General features: G+C 45.3%; 1 protein-coding gene and 1 long non-coding RNA gene across 2 annotated transcripts in view; both read left to right on the forward strand.

The window, feature by feature from the left end:
* LOC111845456 (uncharacterized) overlaps positions 1 to 21,534 on the forward strand; it is an 88,488-nt gene that overhangs the window by 54,814 nt on the left and 12,140 nt on the right. The window contains exons 10-13 of the mRNA XM_072702208.1: positions 10,012 to 10,119; positions 10,801 to 10,893; positions 11,524 to 11,604; positions 21,085 to 21,189. Of these exons, the coding sequence (XP_072558309.1) occupies positions 10,012 to 10,119; positions 10,801 to 10,893; positions 11,524 to 11,604; positions 21,085 to 21,189 (387 nt within the window). The remainder of the gene's footprint in view (positions 1 to 10,011; positions 10,120 to 10,800; positions 10,894 to 11,523; positions 11,605 to 21,084; positions 21,190 to 21,534) is intronic.
* On the forward strand, positions 4,195 to 5,438 carry LOC140579750 (uncharacterized). Its single transcript, XR_011983622.1, has 3 exons — positions 4,195 to 4,906; positions 5,080 to 5,195; positions 5,349 to 5,438. It is a non-coding gene; the product is annotated as an uncharacterized lncRNA (long non-coding RNA).

Below are 21,534 nucleotides of genomic sequence, written 5' to 3' on the forward strand. Positions count from 1 at the left end.
CTTTTGTGCAGTAGATAAATAATAGAGTATTTGTTTTTAATAAATTAATTTTAAGATAATTCCATTTTGCGGGAGTCCCGCGATTAATTCTATTCTCCCGCAACCCGCACATACAGGAGGACCTTACCGCCCGCACCCGCATTCACCCATCAAATCTTGTCTCGCGCCGCACTCGGTGTGTTGGATCCCGCGGGAGTGCAGGTCTCTAATGCAGAGCCAGATAGCATCGGAACCGTGTGGTGAAAGGAGGAATAAAATTTTTAAAGTATTTATTTATTCTGACAGAGCTAGCGGGCCATAAATAACACATTATGAGACCGAAGCCGCGGGCCGTATGAAATCTGGCCGAGAGCCGTGATTGGCCCGCGGGCCGGACTTTGGACACCCCTGCTTTAAGCAATATATCTCAGGGAAACCCCCCCCACCCCCGGAACGAAACCAAAAAACCCCCAACCCCATGCTCTGGATAGCCACCGCATTCTATCAAGGAAGAGTACCATCAGCTAACCAGACAGTAGTGATAATCCAGCAAACACCCAAGTACTAAATTAACAAAAACAGATGTGAAGGGTGAATTAAACAGTCAGAAGCATCAGACATCAGGGCAGTATAATGCAGGTGTAGCAAGGTTAAAATATTTAGTTTATTTCTAATATATAAGGGTTATACCGGGTTTCTATAATGCCATTCACTATAATGTATATTGGGTTGAAGGGGACTCAGTGGAAAGTGGTTTACCTGGAGACTGTTAGGTAATTGGCTGGCTTGATTGGGCTGGTAACCTTTGATTTATTATGATTGGATGAAACTTCCAGGAGAGGTGCGCGCTCTTTTGGGGGGGAAAAAAAAAGAAGAGTGACGGAGAGTCGTGCTTTTTCGGAACACCCGTAAAAGAATTTATTGTGCATCTATCCCCAGCCTAAGGCAATAGATAGTTAGAGTATTAGACTCGAGCAAAAGTAAAGGGGCAGTCAATAGTGGTGAGGTCGTGCTAGACAGAAAGTAGTCGGCCGAGCTTAATTATTTTATTAGGTGATCAGTGGTCATTGTTAACACACCACAGCACAGCACACAGTGCGCAACAACGAAATGTGTCCTCTGCATTTGACCCATATGTGACTTTCGTGACATAGCAGGGGGCAGCTAATTCAGCGCCCGGGGAGCAGTGCTTGGGGACGGTACCTTGCTCAGGGTACCTTAGTGGTGACTGGCTGGTGGGGGATTCGAACCTGCAATCTTTCGATTATAAGTGCGCTTCCCTAACCATCAAGCCACCACTAACGTCCTGCAGTTAGCTACGGGCTACGGTGAGGACATTGCTGTGCTACTTTACTCGACGTAGGAGAACCATCATTCACCTGACGAAGGGGGACGTGGAAAGCTCTGTTGGGATCGACGACTCCTGAAACTGAGGGGAAAGAATCTGCGTTGGCGCAACACGCTGCCGGACACCGCCCGCCCCTCGCTTTCCTCCTAACGCGACGAGGTATTGGAGTCTTTATTCTTTTGTGGGCTCAATCGAGCGAAGCGGCTGTGTTAATTTGTGGCCTCTACAATCACAAGCAACGAACAGGCCTGCAACGTAGAACTCTGGTTACTGGTTCGAACTCAATATCACATTTATGGTGAATGTGCAATGCTGTAAAATCCATTTTGGTAATTTGGTTTAAATATGTGTAAAAGCTAGGTACTTAATTTTAAGTTAACGGGCAAATGCGAAGAAGTCCAGGGTATTTTCTTTAACTTTCTTTTTATTTCCAGTTAGTAACATTTGTTTAAGTAAAGAGTGGTTGAATTTATTATACGCTCTTGTGACGTGTCGGTTTGTTCTGAGTGCCTTCGTTTGTAATATATGTATGGGTATACATATAATCCCCGACGACTATAGTTAGTAAATTTGGGTAGTATATTTAGGTAAAAGAACTCAGGGGGCACCCCTTTTGAGGTTTGTGTGTAGCCTAGCCCACACGGTGTGGAAGAGGGGTGCTATACAGAGAACCCAAGACAAGTACAGTGACCTGCAAGAAATGTACGGCAAACTCGGTGGAGAAGGAATCAATAGACTGGAAATGGTCCATGACAGCATTCGCATCCTCTGGAGTTGAACACAAAACATGCTGACTTCCAAAGCTTCATGAGGTGTGCAGGAAAGATCAGAAAAGGAGAGAGCCCCAACTCCCTTTTTGCCCTCCTGATCGGGATGCTCCACGCTTTCCTTTTGATAAAAAAAAATTCTTCCCCCTTCGAAGCTGACTTCTTGGATTTTGAGGGCTTCACGTGTGACTGTCTGCCAATCATGAGCCTGTGAGCACAGTCAATGACTGGGTAAAAGTTAGGGATATGAGGGAAAACAGCTGAACAGAGTTGGCTAAAAAACGACCTCAAATCACTCCCTTCACAACCAAATTTAACCCCGATTGATTGAGGTTAAGGCGACGGCTTTGGTCCTCAATCTCAGTAATTTTACTGACTAGAGAAAGCAGACCCATTTCGATATCAGCCAGCTTCCTGGAGTGCCGATCGGTCACCAACTTCACTGAGGTGACTTTTTTTTGGACTGACTTAAAATCCATCTTCAGCATGTTCAGGTCGGCTCAAAGTGCCGATTTCTGTTGCTCTTTAGTGAGTTCACTTATTTGCACACAAAGTATTTAATCTCCTCAAGAAAAAGTGCAAGGAGGGGAGAAAGGCCCTCTTCATATACCCCAGTGTCACGCCTCCAGTGGGGGATGCACAGCAACTGCAATCAAGACGAGCTACTAAACCCAAACGCAAGCACCCAGAACTTGCAAGTTGTTGTTGCCATGCTAGTGCTACTTACTGAGCATTTCTCTGTCTTGTCTCTTGCCCTCCTGCCTTCTCATATCCTGCCGTCCTGCCTGCCCTGCTTCCCTGGTCGTCCCGGCCTGCCTGCCCGATCCTGCCTGCCCTGCTTCATCGCCCTGGTCTGCCTTTGTTCTCCTGTCTGCCCCATAATCTCTCCATCTCGTCTGTATTTGTAGGATTGACTAACCCAGCTTCTGACCTCCTGCGATCGCTCCAACTATCCACTTGTCCCATCCCTTTGGCTTTTGACGCACCCAGCTTTATATTAAATAATCCATTCTCCTGCATTCCGGGGTCTGCCTCTTCTCTGATTGCATTCTGTTACAGAATACTTTGCCTTACCCTGGACCCCGCGGAGAATCAGAGGCTACAACAGCAGGTCGATCACCTGACAAGCCTGGTAACGCAGCTCCTGGAGGCTCACGCCGTTCCGATTGCCTTACTCGACTCACTGCCCAGATCTTCCACGTCTGTGCCCATTGCATTAACAGAAAAGTATGACGGCAACCCAGATCAGTGCCAGGCATTTCTAATACAGTGCGGATTGTATGTGGAGGAGCACCCGGAATGCTTTCATGAGGATACAGTACGAGTGCGATTTGTCATATTCCTTCTCACTGGACAGGTGCGTGAGTGGGCCAGCGTGCTGTGGCGGGACGTCAGCCCTCTACTGGATTCTGCACGCAATTTCCAACGTGCATTTAAAGAGATATTCGATCACCTCACCGTCGGTCGCAGTCTGTGGGAGAGGTTATTTGCCCCTGCGACAGGGAACTTGCACAGTGGCTGAATTTGCCCTAGAATTCCGTACGGCCGCGGCTGAACTTCGCTGGCCGGAGGAGGTGTTGAGGATTTTATTTTGTTGTGCACTTAATCAGAAGTGCAAGATTAGGTGACGTCACGGGGATCTACTCTCTCCTTTGAGGACTTCATTGGACTCGTGGTGACTATAGATAACAGCATCTGTGAGAGACATCGCCGATGCCCACACCTGTCAGCAACCTTGTCCACCACCTCCGAGGAGCCAACGGAACCCATGCAACTTGGACGCGACCCTCTCTCCTCTAATGAAAGACACAAACGCACCTCCCAAGGGTTGTGCCTGTATTGTGGAGAGTCTGCCCCATTCGACCTTCATGTCCTACTCCCCACACCAAGGTAGGCATAACCACATTTCTCGGGGTTTCCTTAGTTTCAGTTGCTGTCCCAGTTATGATTAAAAGCCCCATGGGAGGGCACCATGTTAGAGAACTGGTGATCTGGGGCTGCGGGGAACTTTATGTGCCTTTCATTGGCGCTCGAGATTGGAATTCCCCTGCAGGTCCTTTCCAACCCCGTCACTGTACTAGGGGTTAGTGGAGCGCCCCTTCCAGGAGGACAAGTAAATCGCTGCACTGGGCCAGTTACCATCAACATAGTTTATTGCACCAGGAGACCCTGGACTTCCTGAGGCCAAGGACCCCATCATCCTCGGTCACCCATTGTTGAGGAGGCATAACCCCAACATAGATTAGGAGACGGGTGAGCTCACCACCTGGTCAAAACGCTGTCTGGGAGAATGCTTAACCGCCCCTTGCTGTGCATCATCCATAGAGAGCCCTGAGCCAGAGGACCTGTCCCATATCCCCAAGGACTATTCTGATTACATGGATGTCTTTAGTAAGACGCTTTCCTTTAAGTTGCCACCTCACAGGGATTGTGACTGCGCCATTGATCTTGTCGAGGGGGCACCTCTCCCCAAGGGTCACCTTTACCCCCTTCTCCATTGCGGAAGAGGAAGCCATGGAGATGTACGTCCAGGAAGGACTTCAACAAGGTATTATTCGTCCATCCACATCCCCAATATCCACTGGGTTTTTCTTTGTCAAGAAAAAAGACGGCAGCCTCCATCCATGCCTTGATTATTGGGCCCTCAACACTATTACCGTTAAACGGAGAGAGCCTTTACCCTTAATCCCATCTGCACTAGAACAGCTCCGGAGAGCTGCCTTCTTCACCAAGCTGGACCTGAGAAGCGCCTACAACCTTATCCAAATTCACCAAGGGGACGAATGGAAGACCTCTTTCGCTACTTCTACTGGCAAGTTCGAGTATTGCGTGATGCCTTATGGTTTGGCTAATAGCCCCTCCATTTACCAGGCCTTTATGTATACCGTCTTCCATGGAATGATTAATCGGTTTGTTGTAGTTTACATTGACGACATCCTAATTTACTCACCTACCCTTCCTCAACATGTGTTTCATGTACGACAGGTGCTCCAGAGTAGAGACCTGCACTCCCGCGGGAGTACCGTGGGACCCAACGCACCGAGTGCAGCGCGGGACAAGAATTGATGGGTGGATGCGGGTGCGGGCGGTAAGGTCCTCATGTACGTGCGGGTTGCAGGAGAATAGAATTAATCGCGGGTCTCCCACAAAATGGAATTATCTTAAAATTAATTTATTAAAAAGAAATAGTCTATTATTTATCTACTGCACAAAAGCAACAAGAATGACTAAATTAAAATAATAACAATTTACAGGCGAATCGTCTACAGAAACTACAATTGCCGCGCTCTGAGTGCCGGGGGACGTAACCGGACACCCCAAGAAGGTATCAGCCTGGTTCTTAGACGGGATGGCATGTTCTGAAAAGCTACTCGTTCATGTCCATGTTCATCATTCCATTTAATTAAACTTAAAATGAAACACATTTGTTTATTTTCTGTTTCTTTTTTATATATACTCAAAAGGGAAGCAAGTGAAACAAATAACAGAGTAGCAGGAAGAAGCAGTAAAAATAAAACTACTTATATGTTTACCTGCGGGATTTTGTGGGCGGGAGCGGGACAAAACTTGAATACTGCGGGTACCGCCTGAAGCGGTACATGAAGAGGACAGGAGAGCAGCCCTGAGGACAATGCTGACTGCCGAATGTCCTGCTTTTCCTTACGATGAGCTCGGTGCAAAACTTAACCTGCATCCAGTATCAGTTCCATTGAAAATGAATTCTTTGCTTTTGATGATGAAACAGACTGTTTTAATTATGATGCTGAAGTTATTGAATATTTGAAGTAGGGGTCAGAGATGGAGGTCCTGTACCATTCACAGCAACACCATCTAGTGCACCAATGGAGAGGCTTCTCAGTTTGTTAACTCCAGTGTTAACTCCAAGGAGAAATAGACTGTCTGACAAACGATGTGAGAGACTCCTCCTAATGAGATATAACCACTGGTTTACTGATGAATCGGCAACTTTATTGAGATTATTCAGTGTGTTTGCCATTCAACCATTTTTCCTCATTTAAGTTTGTATTTATTTTGTAGTGTTAGAAAAAGGCCAGTCTATTATTTTCCATCCATCCATTTTTGTAACTTTATCTTATTCAGGGTTGCAGGGGGTCCAAAGCCGATTCTGGAGGATATGGGTGCAAGGCGGGGAACAACCCAGGATGGGACGCCAACCCATTGCAGGGCACACTCAAACACCATTCACAGACCATTCAATTTGGCAACTCCAATTAACCTCAGCATATTTGTGGACTGGGAGGGGGAAACCAATAATATATATTTTTTGCGGGAGCGGGTGTCATGAATGTGGGCATCTCGGGAACGGGAGCGTGGCATGGTACAGGCACAAAAAAGGGTGGACAACCCACTGGCAGCTCCAGGAACACAAAAACGGGGTTTATTAAACAAAACTGAAAACACTATAAACACAACTAAACCAAAAAGACCACAAGGGGTCAAAAACAGAAAGGGGATTAAACAAGACTAAATAACAAAAACCGAATACACGCAGAACACTGAAAATATCAAAACCAACGACAATCATAGACATAGACAATGAACCACTAGTGAACTAAACACAGGCAGGAACTTAAATAGGAACGCTGAACAGAGTAACGAGGCAGCAGGAGTGAGACAAGCAATTAACCAATTGGGGAAGGTGCAGGACAACGAGCAATCAGGAAAACACACAAGGGCAGGCACAAGAACAGGAAACAGGTGGAACTAATTAACTCAGGGAACTGGGATGGGAAAACTAAGACTGACAAAGAAGGAAACAGCATCTACACTAGGGGAATAACAGACAGGTAGAAACACAAGCAGGGGCACATAGAACTGAACCAAATACAAATCACAGGAACTAGAAAAACTTATACCAAAAAACACTAGGGAATTAAACAGGTAAAAACACAGGCAAGGGCACAAGGAACAAAACCAAAATACAAAAACAGGAGGTGCCGAGATTCGAACACAGGACAAAAGGGTACTCAGACAATCACATGCTCAACACGTTGAGCCATGTGGCTAGACAGTTAACAGGGGAGAACAAAGACTAACACAAATAACGGGATGACCAGCAGCACCTGCTGGTCAAACAGGGAAGGGACACGGAAGGACCACAGCAGGGGCTGACCCTGACAGCGGGACAGAATCTTGTGGGAGCGGGACTGAAAAATGCGGTCACTCGCTAAGAAAATGCTCAGCATATTCGGCTCCACATATTTGTGTGAGCAAACATTCTCAGTCATGAATCTGCACAAGAACCGATTGAGGTCAAGGATGACTGACTCCCACTTACGTGACATTTTACGCATCTCAACCACTGCCCTCAAGCCAGACCTGGTCTCTTTACTGAAATCTAGATCTCAGTATCACCCTTCTCATTAGTATCAGCAAGTTATCTGTTCCTTGTTCAATCTGAAATTGAGTGTTTTTTGAACGGTAACATCTGTCACTATTAACAATGAAAAGCCTAAAGCACAATAATAAACTTAGACTTATGTCACTTATTTTATTAAACTCTAATAAGATTTGGTTATAACTGTTGATGTTATGTTTGGTTACATTGCCATTTAAAAAATAAAGGTAATCGTGACAATGAGAATTGTTTTATAACAGTGTGTATTTTCATGTAACTTTTGTGGTTAAAAAAATGTCAGAAGGAACTAGTGGCCCCCGGACATCTTCACTTTATCAAATTTGACACTCCTTGCAAAAAGTTTGGACACCCCTGGCTTAAAGTCACGGTCAATCAAGTGGCACATTCCGCTTCTAGTGTGTGCGTGCCATTTTGAGATTTTGTTTACATGTTTTTTTTTTTCCTTTGTACCTTGCTGTACATTATGTTTAGATCATGACTAATGTAAATATAGCCTCTTGGAATGTCAGAGCCCCGAATACCCCAGAAAAAGGTCCAGTATGCCTGAATATTTGAAAAGGCAGCGTGTTGATCTTGCCTTCTTACTAAAGACCCATTTACTGCGGCGGGATGCATTCTGAGCCTCCAGGTTCTACAGGGTTGGGTTATCGATTCAGGAGGAGATGCTCATGGCAGGTTCTGTTGTATTCTTTCTGACCTGGGGGGCAGGAAGATCTGTTTTTTGCTGCTTGTGCTCCCACCCCCCCTCGTGGCTTATTCTTTCTGGATCTGTCTAACCTTATCCTCAAATTCCAGGAATATGAGCTTGTTATTAGAACTGCCATCCACAACCCTGTCCCGGATAAATGTCCCTCTCTGTTGGGTAGCTGGGTGCCCCCCCTTCATTTGTTTCCTGTGTAAATTTGTGGAGGACCTCAATTTGGTCGTCTCATTCCGTCTAATAAACCACCAGAGAATGCTGTTTATTCTCTCCTCGCTTCAAGTCCCAGTCTCACATAGATTACATCTTTGTTTCTCGCTCTCTCGTACCTGCCATTTCTAATGCTTCTCTACTTTCCTCTTCTTTCTTCTTCTTTATCTGATCAGAAGTGTGCTTTCCTCCAGTTGGCTGTGCCCTCTGTACCTCCTTGTGCCTAACAATGGAGATTTAATACTTTTCTGCTTCAAAACTTCAAATTTATATAATCCATAGACTTGAACAATTTATCTCTATTAACGCAGGCTCAACTGATGACTCAGCCTACTGCGGGATGGCTGATAAGGGCTTGTTTTGTGATGCCAAGACTGCTTTCACTAGCAGCCTGGCTCATGAATGTCATCAGAAGATTTCTGATCTTCAATTAGAAAGTGTGTGCTTTCCTCTGGCGGATCAGAACCATGAGATCTGTATTTCTAACACAAGGGCTGAGCTGAATGCTCTTCTGTCACGCTTCGCCAAATTTGTGGTTCATCACACCAGGTCTCGTTATTATGTATCTGGTGTCAGACCTAGTAAACTATTAGCTCTCAGGCTTAGGCAAGCATCGTCCTACCACATGCAGCTTTTTTGTTTGCCTCCAAAGAGTGTTTTGGCAGAGCATCCTACTTCCACTTGAATAGGGCCTCTCCTAATGTAACTGTCTCCAGTCTCTCTCTCGGAATCACTAGATCAACCTCTTTGTTGATAAACTTAAACACCGTAAATACAGAAAAAAATCTATGACTAGCAATGATAATTAAATGATAGTTATACAGTATGCAGTGTCACTCGAGAAATAGTGTGAAACAGGCTATACATTCTAGAACGGGGGTCTCAAACTCCAGTCCTGGGGGGCCGGAGCCCTACACAGTTTTTGGTTCACCCTCATTTAACACACCTGATTCAACTCCTTGTGCTAATTACCACACAGCTCTTCAACTCAATCATTTGTGGTGGAACAGGGAAAGAGCTAAGCTACACAGGGCTCCGGCCCTTCAGGACTGGAGTTTGAGACTCCTGTTCTAGAACCTAAACCTAAAACTCCGAGGGGCCTCGAGGCCCGTCAGTCTCTATCAGCATGACGCCTCTGCCTGCAGGTGCTCTGGTCCCCCCCCCACTACAAACACACACAAAACAGGCATTTACGTAAAATGGGGTCTAAAATGGCCCATTGTGTGTGAGTGGATGTGCCCTGTGATGGACTGGCACCCCACCAGGGTGTACCCTGCTCTGGGCTTTTTAGGGATAGTCTCACCTTGGAACTGTACTTGAGAAATGCTTATGGATGAATGGATGGATAATGTATGTTAATTTAGATTCTTATGGCTGCTGGGATTTCAGAAATGTACAACATGGATTGTTAAATTATTTTTTCACTATTATTATGTACATTTAGGGATGTGTGATCAAATGACCAATTCAAACACTCTGGGATGTGTTTTTCAAATCACAATGTTCAATAAGGGATTCAAACCCAGAACCCCTAGGTGGCCTGTGCAGGACCAGTGGACACATCTGTGTTTGTACTCTGTCTGACATACATTTCATGGTGACTGACTCTATTATTACTTTATTTTAGTTGCTGTCAGTGTTTATCTGGCAAAATACTCAGCTCTAGCTTGGAAAGAACAACTTGCAACATTTTCCACTTTATTAATGTTGCCAGTCATCATGGTTTTATTCCCAGGTAAGTATGTTTTCAGGTTTTGTAAAGTATGTATTTAATTAAAATTTGTTTTAGACCTTGGAACATCAGGAACATTGAGGCAGAACTTGGTATAGAGGTATTTATTGTCACGCTTTGGGGAGGCACGGAACGGGGAAACAGGAGCAGGAGTTGCAGGATCAGGGAATGAGGGATTTATTAGGAAAATAACACTGAGCACGAGGGAAAAGCAGGCTGTAACATCAATGACAGAACAAGGGAAACATATTCGAACATGGACTGAAATACACAGGATTAATCAACTTGAAACAGCTGATCCACACACAGGGATTCCACACAAGGTTAACAAGGGGGGTGGCACACAGGAGGATCGGACGAGCAGGGCATGACATTTATTTGATACATTGTAGTGAATTAGATACACAAACGTTAAACTGCAGCATTGAAATGATGTTGATATTTAAAAGTGTGCTTTCCGTAATTAAAATCTACACAATTAGGGTGTTATGATACAATAACCAACTGAAACACCTTTTCATAATCCATTTAAATCTGCTGTGCAGTTTTAGCGTCCAATATTGGATACAAACTCAGAACCCCTAGGTGACAAGTGCTCTGCCGGGTTTTAAACACAGGACCACTGAACACATCTATTTTATTGCTTTGTGTCTGGTGACTGAAACTTATCTTCCCTTTTTTCAGTTGGCCTCGGTCTGTTTCGAATAATACGCTCCCAAAGGATGGGAAGAACAGTACGATTTAGAGACATTTTTGTAATCATGGGTTATTTCCTGTGTAAGTATATTTATGTGGGTTTATTTGTTCATATTAACATTTGTGTCCATTAGCATAATAAGAATTCTGACCAGAGTGAGATTTAGAGCTATTTCATATTCTGTTGCACACAGGCCCAATGGGCAGCACTGCTGCTGCTTACTGTAACTCCAGGGCTGGGGGTTCAAGTCCCACCTCTGCTCTGGAGTTTGCAGGTTATGGTTTTTGACAGATTACACTTGTACCCTGGGCACCTGACATTTTACCTAGTAGAATGTTACTGTGTGGACCTGATGTAAGGTGACATGTAGGGTGTACGGGCTGGGGGGGGGGCACCTGGCTGCCACGTGGGATGATCCGGAATCCACCCCTGGTGACACTTGCTGGTCCCCACCAACATCACGCCACTGGGTTCCAAGGGACCCTCTGACTTGTCGGGGGATTAAACTCCTTGGCCTGTATTTTGACCCCCACTGCCCTCGGATCATGGGCCTTACTGTGCATGACCTCACAGTGCAGTCGGGCCCTGGAAACGGCAGGATTAATCTCAGGGGAAGAAAAGCCCAAGGACGCTTTATTTAATATCACGTTATATCTGTATAGACTAATAAGAGAATGAGGATGTCTGATTTGATCTGTTTGCCCTTACAGATGATCCCGTGCTGTTTAACATGCTGTTCCTTGTTATTCATTCCCAACTCTTTGCCTGGATTAACAACACATTTAAATTAGGTGAGTCTCCCTGCATTTTCATACTTATTATGTGTGTAAATGGAAGTGGGTGTTTCTAATACATTTAATAACTTCTGTGTGGAGGCTCAGTGTGTCACGACCGGGTGTAAGGGGTGGCAGAAAAGGAGGCAGAAATCCTGAGGTAAGGAAAGATGAGAACAGGGTTTAATAAGGGTGAAATCAGGGTATGGGACAAAAACAGCAGGGATAGGGCAACTGGGACACAGCAGAACCAGGTGCAAACAGAGAGAGTAAGGACTAGCACAGGTAGGGAAACACAGGCCAGGGGTTCAAGGTCCAGATGAGGACTGTTGGGGAGCTGAGGCTTAAACAGGCAGAGGGGAAAGGAGGGAACTAGAGGCTGGTGCCCTGATAGGAACCGGTGGAACTGGTCTGGCGAGCTCTAATTGGTGCAGGGAGGAGAGACTGTGAGCGCCCTCTGCTGGTTCTCAGAGGTGTTGTGACACAGTGGGCAGTACTGTAGCTTCACACTGAGGGTTCGATCCCTGGGTCTGTGTGTGTGGGTCTGAGCCCTGATTGGTATAAACCCCCCCTATTCAAATCTGGCCCTCAATTCCAAATCCAGGCCTTGTTTTCAAGTCTCCCAGGTAGTTAGGTTAATAATTTCTGGCTCTAATTGGCCAGAGACTTCACAACTGGTTCTCAGGTAAAGGAAATCTGGAAAAACAGCAGTGCTCAGCCTTAGACCGTGATTTGACTAGCCCTGGTCTAAACCCATTAATTCTGAGTTATGTGTGGGTATGAACAGCAGGATAAAAACATGTCTGTGCTCACAGTGAAAAGTGAGTTTATGACACTGTCTCTTTTATTGTTACTCGTCTGTTTAAGTGTGAGGGTTGAGGGTCACACAGGTTTGGGCAGAATACTATGAGTAAGCACGTAGAGTCTGAATGCTGAATACACAGTCCTGAATGTATTCTCTATTGTATGCTGGTAGGAAACTCAAAATGTACCTTATTTAGAATACCCTTAGACACTGTATAATATATTGTAATGCCAGCAAGGTCCATTAAACTAGTAATTGTGTGGTAATTGTGTGTGTGGTAATGAACAGCCAAAATAATCTGCGCACAAACTTTTGGAGAATGTGAGCATTGACATCCCCAAACCACTACCAGAACGCTTTACATCCAGGTCAGCTGTTCCAGGGTGCGGTGAAACCTCTCCACCAGGCCGTCACTCTAAGCCCACAGGGGGGTGGTGTGGATCTTGTGCACAGCCAGCTGCACAGGGAGTCGAATACAGTAGACTCAGAGTTCCTCCCCAGGTCTCCGTGCAGGGTCTCTTGATCCCCGAACCGGCTAAAAACGCCCTCCACTAGGGCATATGCAACTGTCTCCCCCTCCTGGTGAGGGGTGGTGTAGGTTTCTGGCCACCGGGTGAAGTAATCCATCCCTGTGAACATATGCCTGTTACCCCTGTCAGAAAATAAAACACCCACCGCTGCTCTATCCATTATGACCCCACTGGGAGCTGCTGGAACTGGGTGAGTGACCTGCCCATTCTGAGCAGAACCACTTGCAGGGCCCTGGGGACACCACCTGCCACCTCTCCTCACTGGTGGCAGCTCCTTCCATTCCACGTGGGTAACGACAGTGTGGCCTGGAGGGGGGTGATTGGGAGGAAGAGACTCAAGTGGTGTTCTGTTATTGGACTTCTTTGCAATGCATGGTTTGTCAATAAAGAACACCATGTTCGAACATAAGGGTGTCCATAAGTGGACATAGTATGAATATGCCCTGGGCTACAGGTCGATGATTGGTATCATAATCGTATCATCTGCGGCCTTCTGTCTTGGACACTTGGGTGAAGAGAGGAGCAGAGTTGTCACCTGACCTGGTGGTGAGTTGGCTCAGGTGGCAGGGGAGGAAGCTGGTTGGACCTGATAGGCCCAAGCGCATGGTGAGAGTCTGCTGGGAACGTCTGCCAGAGGCTCCTGTTCGCCAGACCTTTAACTCGCACCTCCGACAGAACTCCAACTGCATACTGGGGGGAGATTGGGGACATTGAGTCTGAATGGACATTGTTCCAGACCTCCATTGTGGAAGTGGCCGTACAGAGCTGTGGCTCCAGGGTGGTAGGTGCCAGTCGTGGCAGAATCCCTTGTACTTGATGGTGGACACCGGAGTTGAGGGGGGCTGTGAAGCTGAAGAAGGAGGCCTACTGGGAATTATTAGCCTGGGGGTCTCCGAAGGCAGCTGACAGGCACCGGCAGGCCAGGCGGAATGCAGCTCGGGCAGTTGCAGAAGCAAAAACCCGGGTGTGGGAGGAGTTTGATGAGGCCATGGAAAGTGACTTTCCGTCAGCCTCAAACAGGTTCTGGAAAACCATCTGGAATATCATGAGGGGGAAGCAGCTCCTGGTTCCTACTATTTATAGTGGGGGGGGGGGGGGGGGGGGGCTGTTAACCTCACCTGGAGACATCACTCGGAGGTGGAAGGAATACTTTGAAGACCTCCTCAACCCTGTCTCAGATACATCTACGCGCACTGCCTTTAAGACATCTGAGGGCACAGAGACCTCAAGGGGGCTGGAGTGGACTTGCCCATCACTGGGGCTGAGGTGGCCTGGTTGGTTAAAGGGCTACATGGTGACCGGCCCATGGGTGTGGACGAGATTTGCCCGGAGTACCTAAAGGCTCTGGATGTTGTGGGCCTGTCATGGCTGACATGCCTTCTCAACAGCGTGTGGAGGTCAGAGACAGTGCTGCTGGATTGGCAGACCGGGGTAGTGGTCCCCTTATTTAAGAAAGGGGACCGGATCACACTTCTCAGCTTTCCTGTGAAAGTCTATTTTGGGGTACTGGAGAGGAGGGTGAGATTGATAGTAGAATCTCGGAATCAGGAGGAACAATGAAGTTTTCGTCCTGGGTGTGGAACACTGGACCAGCTTTATACCCTTGTGAGGGTACTGGAGGGGGCCTGGGAGTTTGCCTATCCAGTCTACATGTGTTTTGTGGATTTGGAAAAGGCTTACGACCGGGTTCCCCGAGGTGCTCTGTGGGGGGTGCTTTGGGAGATGGGGTTCATGGCCAACTACTGTGGGCAATTCGGTCCTTGTATGAACGGAGCAGAAGCTTGGTCCACATTGCCGGTAATAAGTCAGACGTATTCCCAGTGTGGGTTGGGGTCCACCAGGGCTGCCCTTTGTCATCGGTCCTGTTTATAATACTTATGGACAGGATTTCTAGGCGCAGCCAGGGTGTTGAGGGTGTCTAGTTTGGTGGCCTCAGGATTGCGTCGCTGCTTTTTGCGGATGATGTCGTCCTGTTGGCTTCATCTGCTGGGGATCTCCAGCCTGCTCTGGGGCGGTTCACAACCGAGTGTGAAGTGGTGGGGATGAGGATTAGCACCTCCAAGTTCGAGACAATGGTTTTCAGCCGGAAACGTGTGGATCGCCCTCTTCGGGTCAGTGAGAAGATACTGCCTCAACTGGAGGACTCAAGTATCTCGGGGACTCGTTCACGAGTGATAGTAGGCGAGATCGAGAGCTGGACAGACAGATCGGAACGGCATCTGCAGTTTTGCAGGCGCTTAACTGGTTTGTCGTGGCTAAGAAAGAACTGAGCTGGAAAGCAAAGCTCTCGATCTATTGGTCCATCTTTGTCCCTACCCTCACCTATGATCATGAGCTATGGGTAATGACCGAAAGAATGAGATCATGAAATGAGGTTTGTCTGGGCTCTCCCTTAGAGATAGGGTGAGTAGTTGGAGCAGTCTCAGAGTAGAACTGCTGCTTCTCTACGTCGAGAGGAGCCAGTTGAGGTGGTTTGGACATCTGGTGCGGATGCCTCCTGGGTGACTACCCAGAGAGGTTTTCCGTGCATGTTCTACAGGGATGAGGCCCTACGGCAGACCCAGGATGTGCTGGTGGGATTATATCTCTCGGTTCGCCTGGGAACTCCTCGGCATCCCCCCCGAAGAGCTGGTAGAGGTAGCTGGGGAGAGGGAGGTCTGGGTATCTCTCCTGAAGCTGCTACCCCTGCGACCCGAACCCCGGACAAGTGGAAGCTAATGGATGGATTGATAGAAATTTCATAAAGTGTCTGTATTCTCAAATACTATTTCATAAATAGAAAGTGAGCTGAATACAGAATACAGACGTTGCTCTACTCACGAACTTTCAGACACACGTACGAAGAGGACTGTAAGTCCAAATGGTGTTTACTGGGTTACTGTTTCCTGTCCACAACATCAAATTTTTTTCTGTGCGCCAATTCTGGGTAGTACAAACTCCTGGCCATTACTCCTGCCGCACAGCAGCGTAGCATGTGTACTCCCAGCATCCTAGTTCTTTGTACTTGTGTATACCCTTAAAATGATGTTGAACAATGACTTATGAACATTTCAAGTTACGAATGGCCATTTGGACAGTGTTGGGAAAGTTCATTTTCTACATGAACTAGTTCAAAGTTCAGTTCACACATTTTAAAATGAACTAGTTCAGTTCATAGTTCATAATTCAAATTTTTTTAACTAAGTTCGCAGGTTCCAAAATGAACTAGTTCATAGTTCTTTTATTTTTTCCAGTATGTTGCTGCAAGCTGTTACTGTTACGCTGTGCAGCCAAGGAACAGGCGAACCCCGTAATGCAGGAGACAGGTTTATTTGGAAAGCCGGGTACAATCAGAGCCAAAGGGAGAATCCAAACGGGTAGTCGTAAAACGGGCAGATGTCGATAACCGGGAGAGTCAGTCCTACACGGAGAGATGGGACGGGGAAATGATGAAGGAAGCGGGGTTGAATCGTCAGGGCAGAAGGGCAGGTCGGACGGGATCGGGCAGGTCGAAGAGGGACGAGAAGCAGGCAGGTTAGATGAAACAGCAGGGCAGAACACAGCAGGCAGGATGAACAGGGGAAACAAGAGACGGTCAAAACGCTTACAGTAGTAAGGCACATTCAAAAAATGGCAACAATACCTCGCAACTTCCGGGAAGTTGCGATTGGCTTAAGTAGGTAACGGATCGTCCTGCTGATTAAGCGGCGATTGTCTACCATTGTGTCGCCCTGCCCCTGTGGGCGTGACAGTTACCCTAAGAATACTGGCATTTTCCAGTTGTTGCCCCCCATTCAGTCCACACTCGTATCCAGCTGCAGCTTTCACCCTACAGTATATTCTCAGAAACATGAGGAAGAACGTGCTGCTTGAATGGTTTTTTTAATGAGGAATTAAGAAACAATCTGAGGTAGGAACCAGGCTGAGGTAGGAAACAAGGATGTACCTCAAAGCGCAAAACATTTAAACATTGATTTTCTTCTCAGTAAGTCACTTTTCAATTTTTTGTGAATGTATTTTTTTCTGAGTTGTTTGCCCAAACAAAAAGAACAGATCTAGAACTTGGGTAATAAAAGTGAAATATTTAGTCCAAATGAATGAGAAAAAACTAAACAAAAAAAACCCTCAATAACTTAAAAAGAGTCAATCAGAGTCCAAGGCCATGGACATAAATAATTCAAATAATAATAATAATCATCAATGGGGAAAAAAAAAGTCCAACACGTGCTGGACCAAGGACAGTGTTACTTTCTATCCAGCTTGAAAACCCCTTATATGAATGAAGATCCTCTGTCACTGGTCCCAGTGGTCTCTCCCTGCTAGATCTGCTGTGTCTTGCTTCCTGTAAAAACAAGATATGCTCTGTTATTTTTATGCAGCTCACCTCTGCACACCCACACACTCATCTCCATTGTGCTTCTATAGCCCAATAAATAGGTCAGAACAATATTTAAGATACCTTCAGATCTTTTTGTTGGCATTCAAGATCAGCTGCTTCTCAAAGTTGGCATCTCCCAGTCGGTTTCTCCTGGGCCTGAATGAGACGAAACAAGAAATTTTAACATCATGATTATTGTGCAAAAAATGGTAACAGTAATCTGTATTAAAAGGAATTGTGTACTGAGGCAATCACTGAAATAATTTGACCAAATTTTATATTGAAAACCACAATTACTATTAGCTACATGAGCAGCATTAAAATATTATCACCAAGACATGATAGAGGGTAGATATTTACTGTACTTATGACCAAAGCATATTAATTATGGAATATAATCACAGTTTGTCCATACCTGAATATTAGACCACCGATGCTGAAGAGCCTCTCTACTGGAGAGCTTGAGGGCAGTGCAGTGCAGTGTTGTGTTTTCAAAGCCTTTTGAGCTTTGAAAACTGCATGTATTCATAAAACCCATATGTGGTTGGAGCATCCAAATAGGTGTCCACTTCAGTTTTTTGAGAAACCGGAGTTTTTCTGTTAAATCTGAAGAATGAAGCTGCAGAATCTTTCTTCTCCATTTTACCACTGGACTGGGGTTGACCTAAGTCTCTTGCAGCTGAGTCATCAGAGCTGAGGGTTTGAAATTCTCTTTTCAGCATCAATCTGTACAGCACACATTTTTCCTCATCTTGGACCCAGTCTAGCTTGAATCTTGGCATCAGCATAGCGGAGAGTATGTGCTCCCTCTTCTCCAGAAGATCTGCCAACCTTGTACTCAGTGACTGCAAGATGCTCTCTATAAGGGGACGGCATGTAATGAGACCCTCTGCAGCAGTGGGCTTCATGCTCTCATCCAACAGGTCATTCATAAGACATTGCAGTTGCACGATGGTTGGAGCCAGGTAGCCAAGAAAGATGTTTTTCTCTGCTTGGAGGATGTTTAATGCAAGTGCTAAAGGCCTCATCACGTCCACAAATTTGTGAATGAAGTTGACTTCATGTGGAGAGAATCGGCGAAAGCCAAACTCATCACTCACAGTGTGCAGAATCAGCTCGTCATGTAGGGGAGTGGCATCATTTGCAGGGGGGACCTCAGCCACATTTATTTCTGCCCTGGTAGTTAATGTTGCTATGTGAGACAGTCTCTCCATGGCAAGAAATACAGAGTTCCATCTTGTGTCATTTGGCACAATAAAGCTAATCCCAAGCTTTTCCTCCACAGTATCAGAAGCCTTTGGACTTCGCTTAACTCGGTTCCACAAAGCAGAAGCTTTTGCAAAAACAGCTCTCGACATTGTTTTGTAACGTGGTTCAGTTACTTTTTCTGTATCTTTGGCCACTAGATTCAAGGTGTGAGCTACAGTATGCACCTTCTATGAGGGGGGAGAGAGGGATGATCCAGACCTGAGAGAGAATGAGGCTCCATCTGGTCATCTTCATCTGAGTTCTCACTGGCAGCAGCAAAGGCTGACTCTGGTTCATTGTCATCTTCACTTTTAGTTTCATCAAAGTGGACCACTGTCTCTGGCTCTTCAGTATCAATAGCAACATCCATCCCAAAACAATTGAACGCCTTGACAAAATTTGAAGCGTTGTCTGTAACTGTACGCACAACCTTGTTGTGGATTTTGAATTCTTTGTTGACATCTGACAATAATTTTGCCAACACATCATGTGTATGTGCTCCTTTAATACGCCGACATGCCAGGACTGCAGAATGTCTCTTAGAAACATCATTTTTGTTCAGCCAGTGGATAGTGATGCCCATAAATGCTTTGTTCACAGCTGACCAGCAATCTGCTGTTGTGCACACAGCATCAATCGCAGAGAGTTTAGTTTTAAGTTCACATATGTTTTCTTCAAATTACTTGTTCAGCAGTGTTTGTACTTTTTTTCTTGATGTCACCTTTTTGGATGGCTGCAACCCCTTTATTAAGTTTATGAAAGCTGGGTTTTCCACTTTCCTCAAAGGCTTTTGGGTGGTAGAACAGAATCTGTTTTGGCACACCGTTGCCGTGTCTTTTGATTTTTTTGTGACCTGCACATACCTTAAAAGGTTAGACGGGTGCTTTATTTCAATATGCCGTTTCAAGTTTGCTGTTGACGTTGTTGATGTGCGGAGTTGCTTCTTGAGACCCGGCAGGCACAGTTTACACAAAAAGGTAAGATTTTTCCCACCTGGATCATCACTGACCTTTTCAAAAAATTCTTTTAGGTGGACATATTAAGTTTCATTCATCATTGAGACAGAAGTAGTGCCGCTGCCTTCATCGGATTTTGCCTCCATTCATCCTTCGCAATTTAATGACGCATGCGCGGTGCGACTCTGTGGTGGCTGGTGTTGCCAGATCTGGTCTTTCCCCCTATATAATAAAGCCTGTTTTAGATTGTGTTGTAGCGGTTGTAGCCTAGATATTGTACAGTCAGTGGTTATAGCCGGGATTTTGCCTGGCTCCATGGAAATCTGGCACTCTCTAGAACAAAATTGAACTACGAGAGAACGACGTTCATAAACGCCAGAATGAGCGCGTTCACGTTCACGTTCATCAGGCAGATATACAGCACGTTCAGTTCACGTTCACCCAGAATATGAACGAGTTCATGAACGACCGTTCAATGAACTCGTTCAGGCACAACACTGCATTTGGAACATATCTCATTTGTAAGTAGAGGATCGTCTGTATGCATTTTTGTATTTTGAATATGTAACGCAGGTACCTGTATTCTAGTACAACCCAACCCTGGTGTCATGTGACTGGGAATATGAGAATTGTAACTTTGTAAAGGGAGCTGAAGTAAAGACAGTGATTGTTTAGATGAGGAAAACCTTTTATTTATTAAACATAGACAGTGATGTTACACTTTATATTCATAATAATGATAGGATAGGACACTAGTGTGGATAGGTATACACCTCAGACTACTGTTACATTTTATATCCATAATAATGATAGGATAAGGCACTAGTGAGGATAATTATACACCACTGTCAGGGTCAGCACCTGTCTGTCTGAGTCTTTCGTGTCTTCTTCCCCGTTTGGCCAGCAGGTGTCGCCATTGTCAGTCTTTAGTGTGTTTCCCCTGCTCTCTAGTTGGCCACCTTTGTCTGCTTTGTCTTTGTATTTTTGTAGATTTTGTCCCCTAGTGTTTCATTTGTATCAGTTTTCTAGTTCCTGTGTTTTGTGATTTGTATTTGGTTTCGGTTTTTGGCTTTGTGCCCGTGGTTGTGTTTTACCTGTCTGTTATTCCCCTGGTGTTAGATTCTGTTTCCTAGTTTGAGTTTCATGATGTTAGTTTTAGTTTCAGCTGTTGCCCGTTTTACCAGCTCTTGTTAATTTTTTTCACCTGTCCGGCATTACATTTGCTAGCATTTTGTATTTAAGTTCCTGATCCTGTTCTGTTCTTTTTGGAGTCGTTGTTGCTGTTGCTGATGGTTCTGTTGATTATGGTTTTCCTGATTCTTCTGTTTGCCATGTTTGTGTCCCTGCCAGCTCCTTATTGCCCTGTTCCCTTGACCTTTTGTAGTTAGTCTTGGATTTTTCCCATTTTGCTTTTGACCCCTCATGGTCCGTTTTGTTTTGTAGTGTTCCCTGTGTTTTCTGTTCTATTAATAAACCCCCATGTTCCTGTGAGCCGCCAGTGGATTTTCCATCTTCTTCCCTGCCTTAACAATGCCCCGCCCTCATGAGAGAAACCCTCGAGTCCGTGACAACCACACACTAATGTAATCTCTCTGTTTTCAGAATATACAATTCCAATTACAGTGGCTGCTTTGGCAATATGTGCCTGCATCATTATCAAGGATTATTTATTGTATCATGAAGAAAAGCGCTTGGAGGGATTTTACTGTAAGTATGAAATTTTGTTCTGAACCATATTCAGTCTGTTTGTCACTGGTAATTTATATGAGTCAGTCTTTAAATTGAGTCATCAGAGTGCAATTAAAATCCATGTAGTTCTCAAAATTAAACTCTCCCCTGTTTATATGTAGTTTAAAATAATGCTTTGCATAATAATGCTTATTATATACTCAATTGACAATTATTTTTGAGCAAAATGTAATTAGTTTCCCTATTTTCTAAAACACTTCACACCCTTGAAGAACCTGAAGTCTTATCTATGACCATGTTGATATATTATAAAAGTCTATCATCATTAATGTTTTCCTGGTATTTTACTGGTACGTCCTTGTT

This window comes from Paramormyrops kingsleyae, chromosome 18 (genome assembly GCF_048594095.1).
Source record: "Paramormyrops kingsleyae isolate MSU_618 chromosome 18, PKINGS_0.4, whole genome shotgun sequence".
Lineage (NCBI taxonomy): Eukaryota > Metazoa > Chordata > Actinopteri > Osteoglossiformes > Mormyridae > Paramormyrops > Paramormyrops kingsleyae.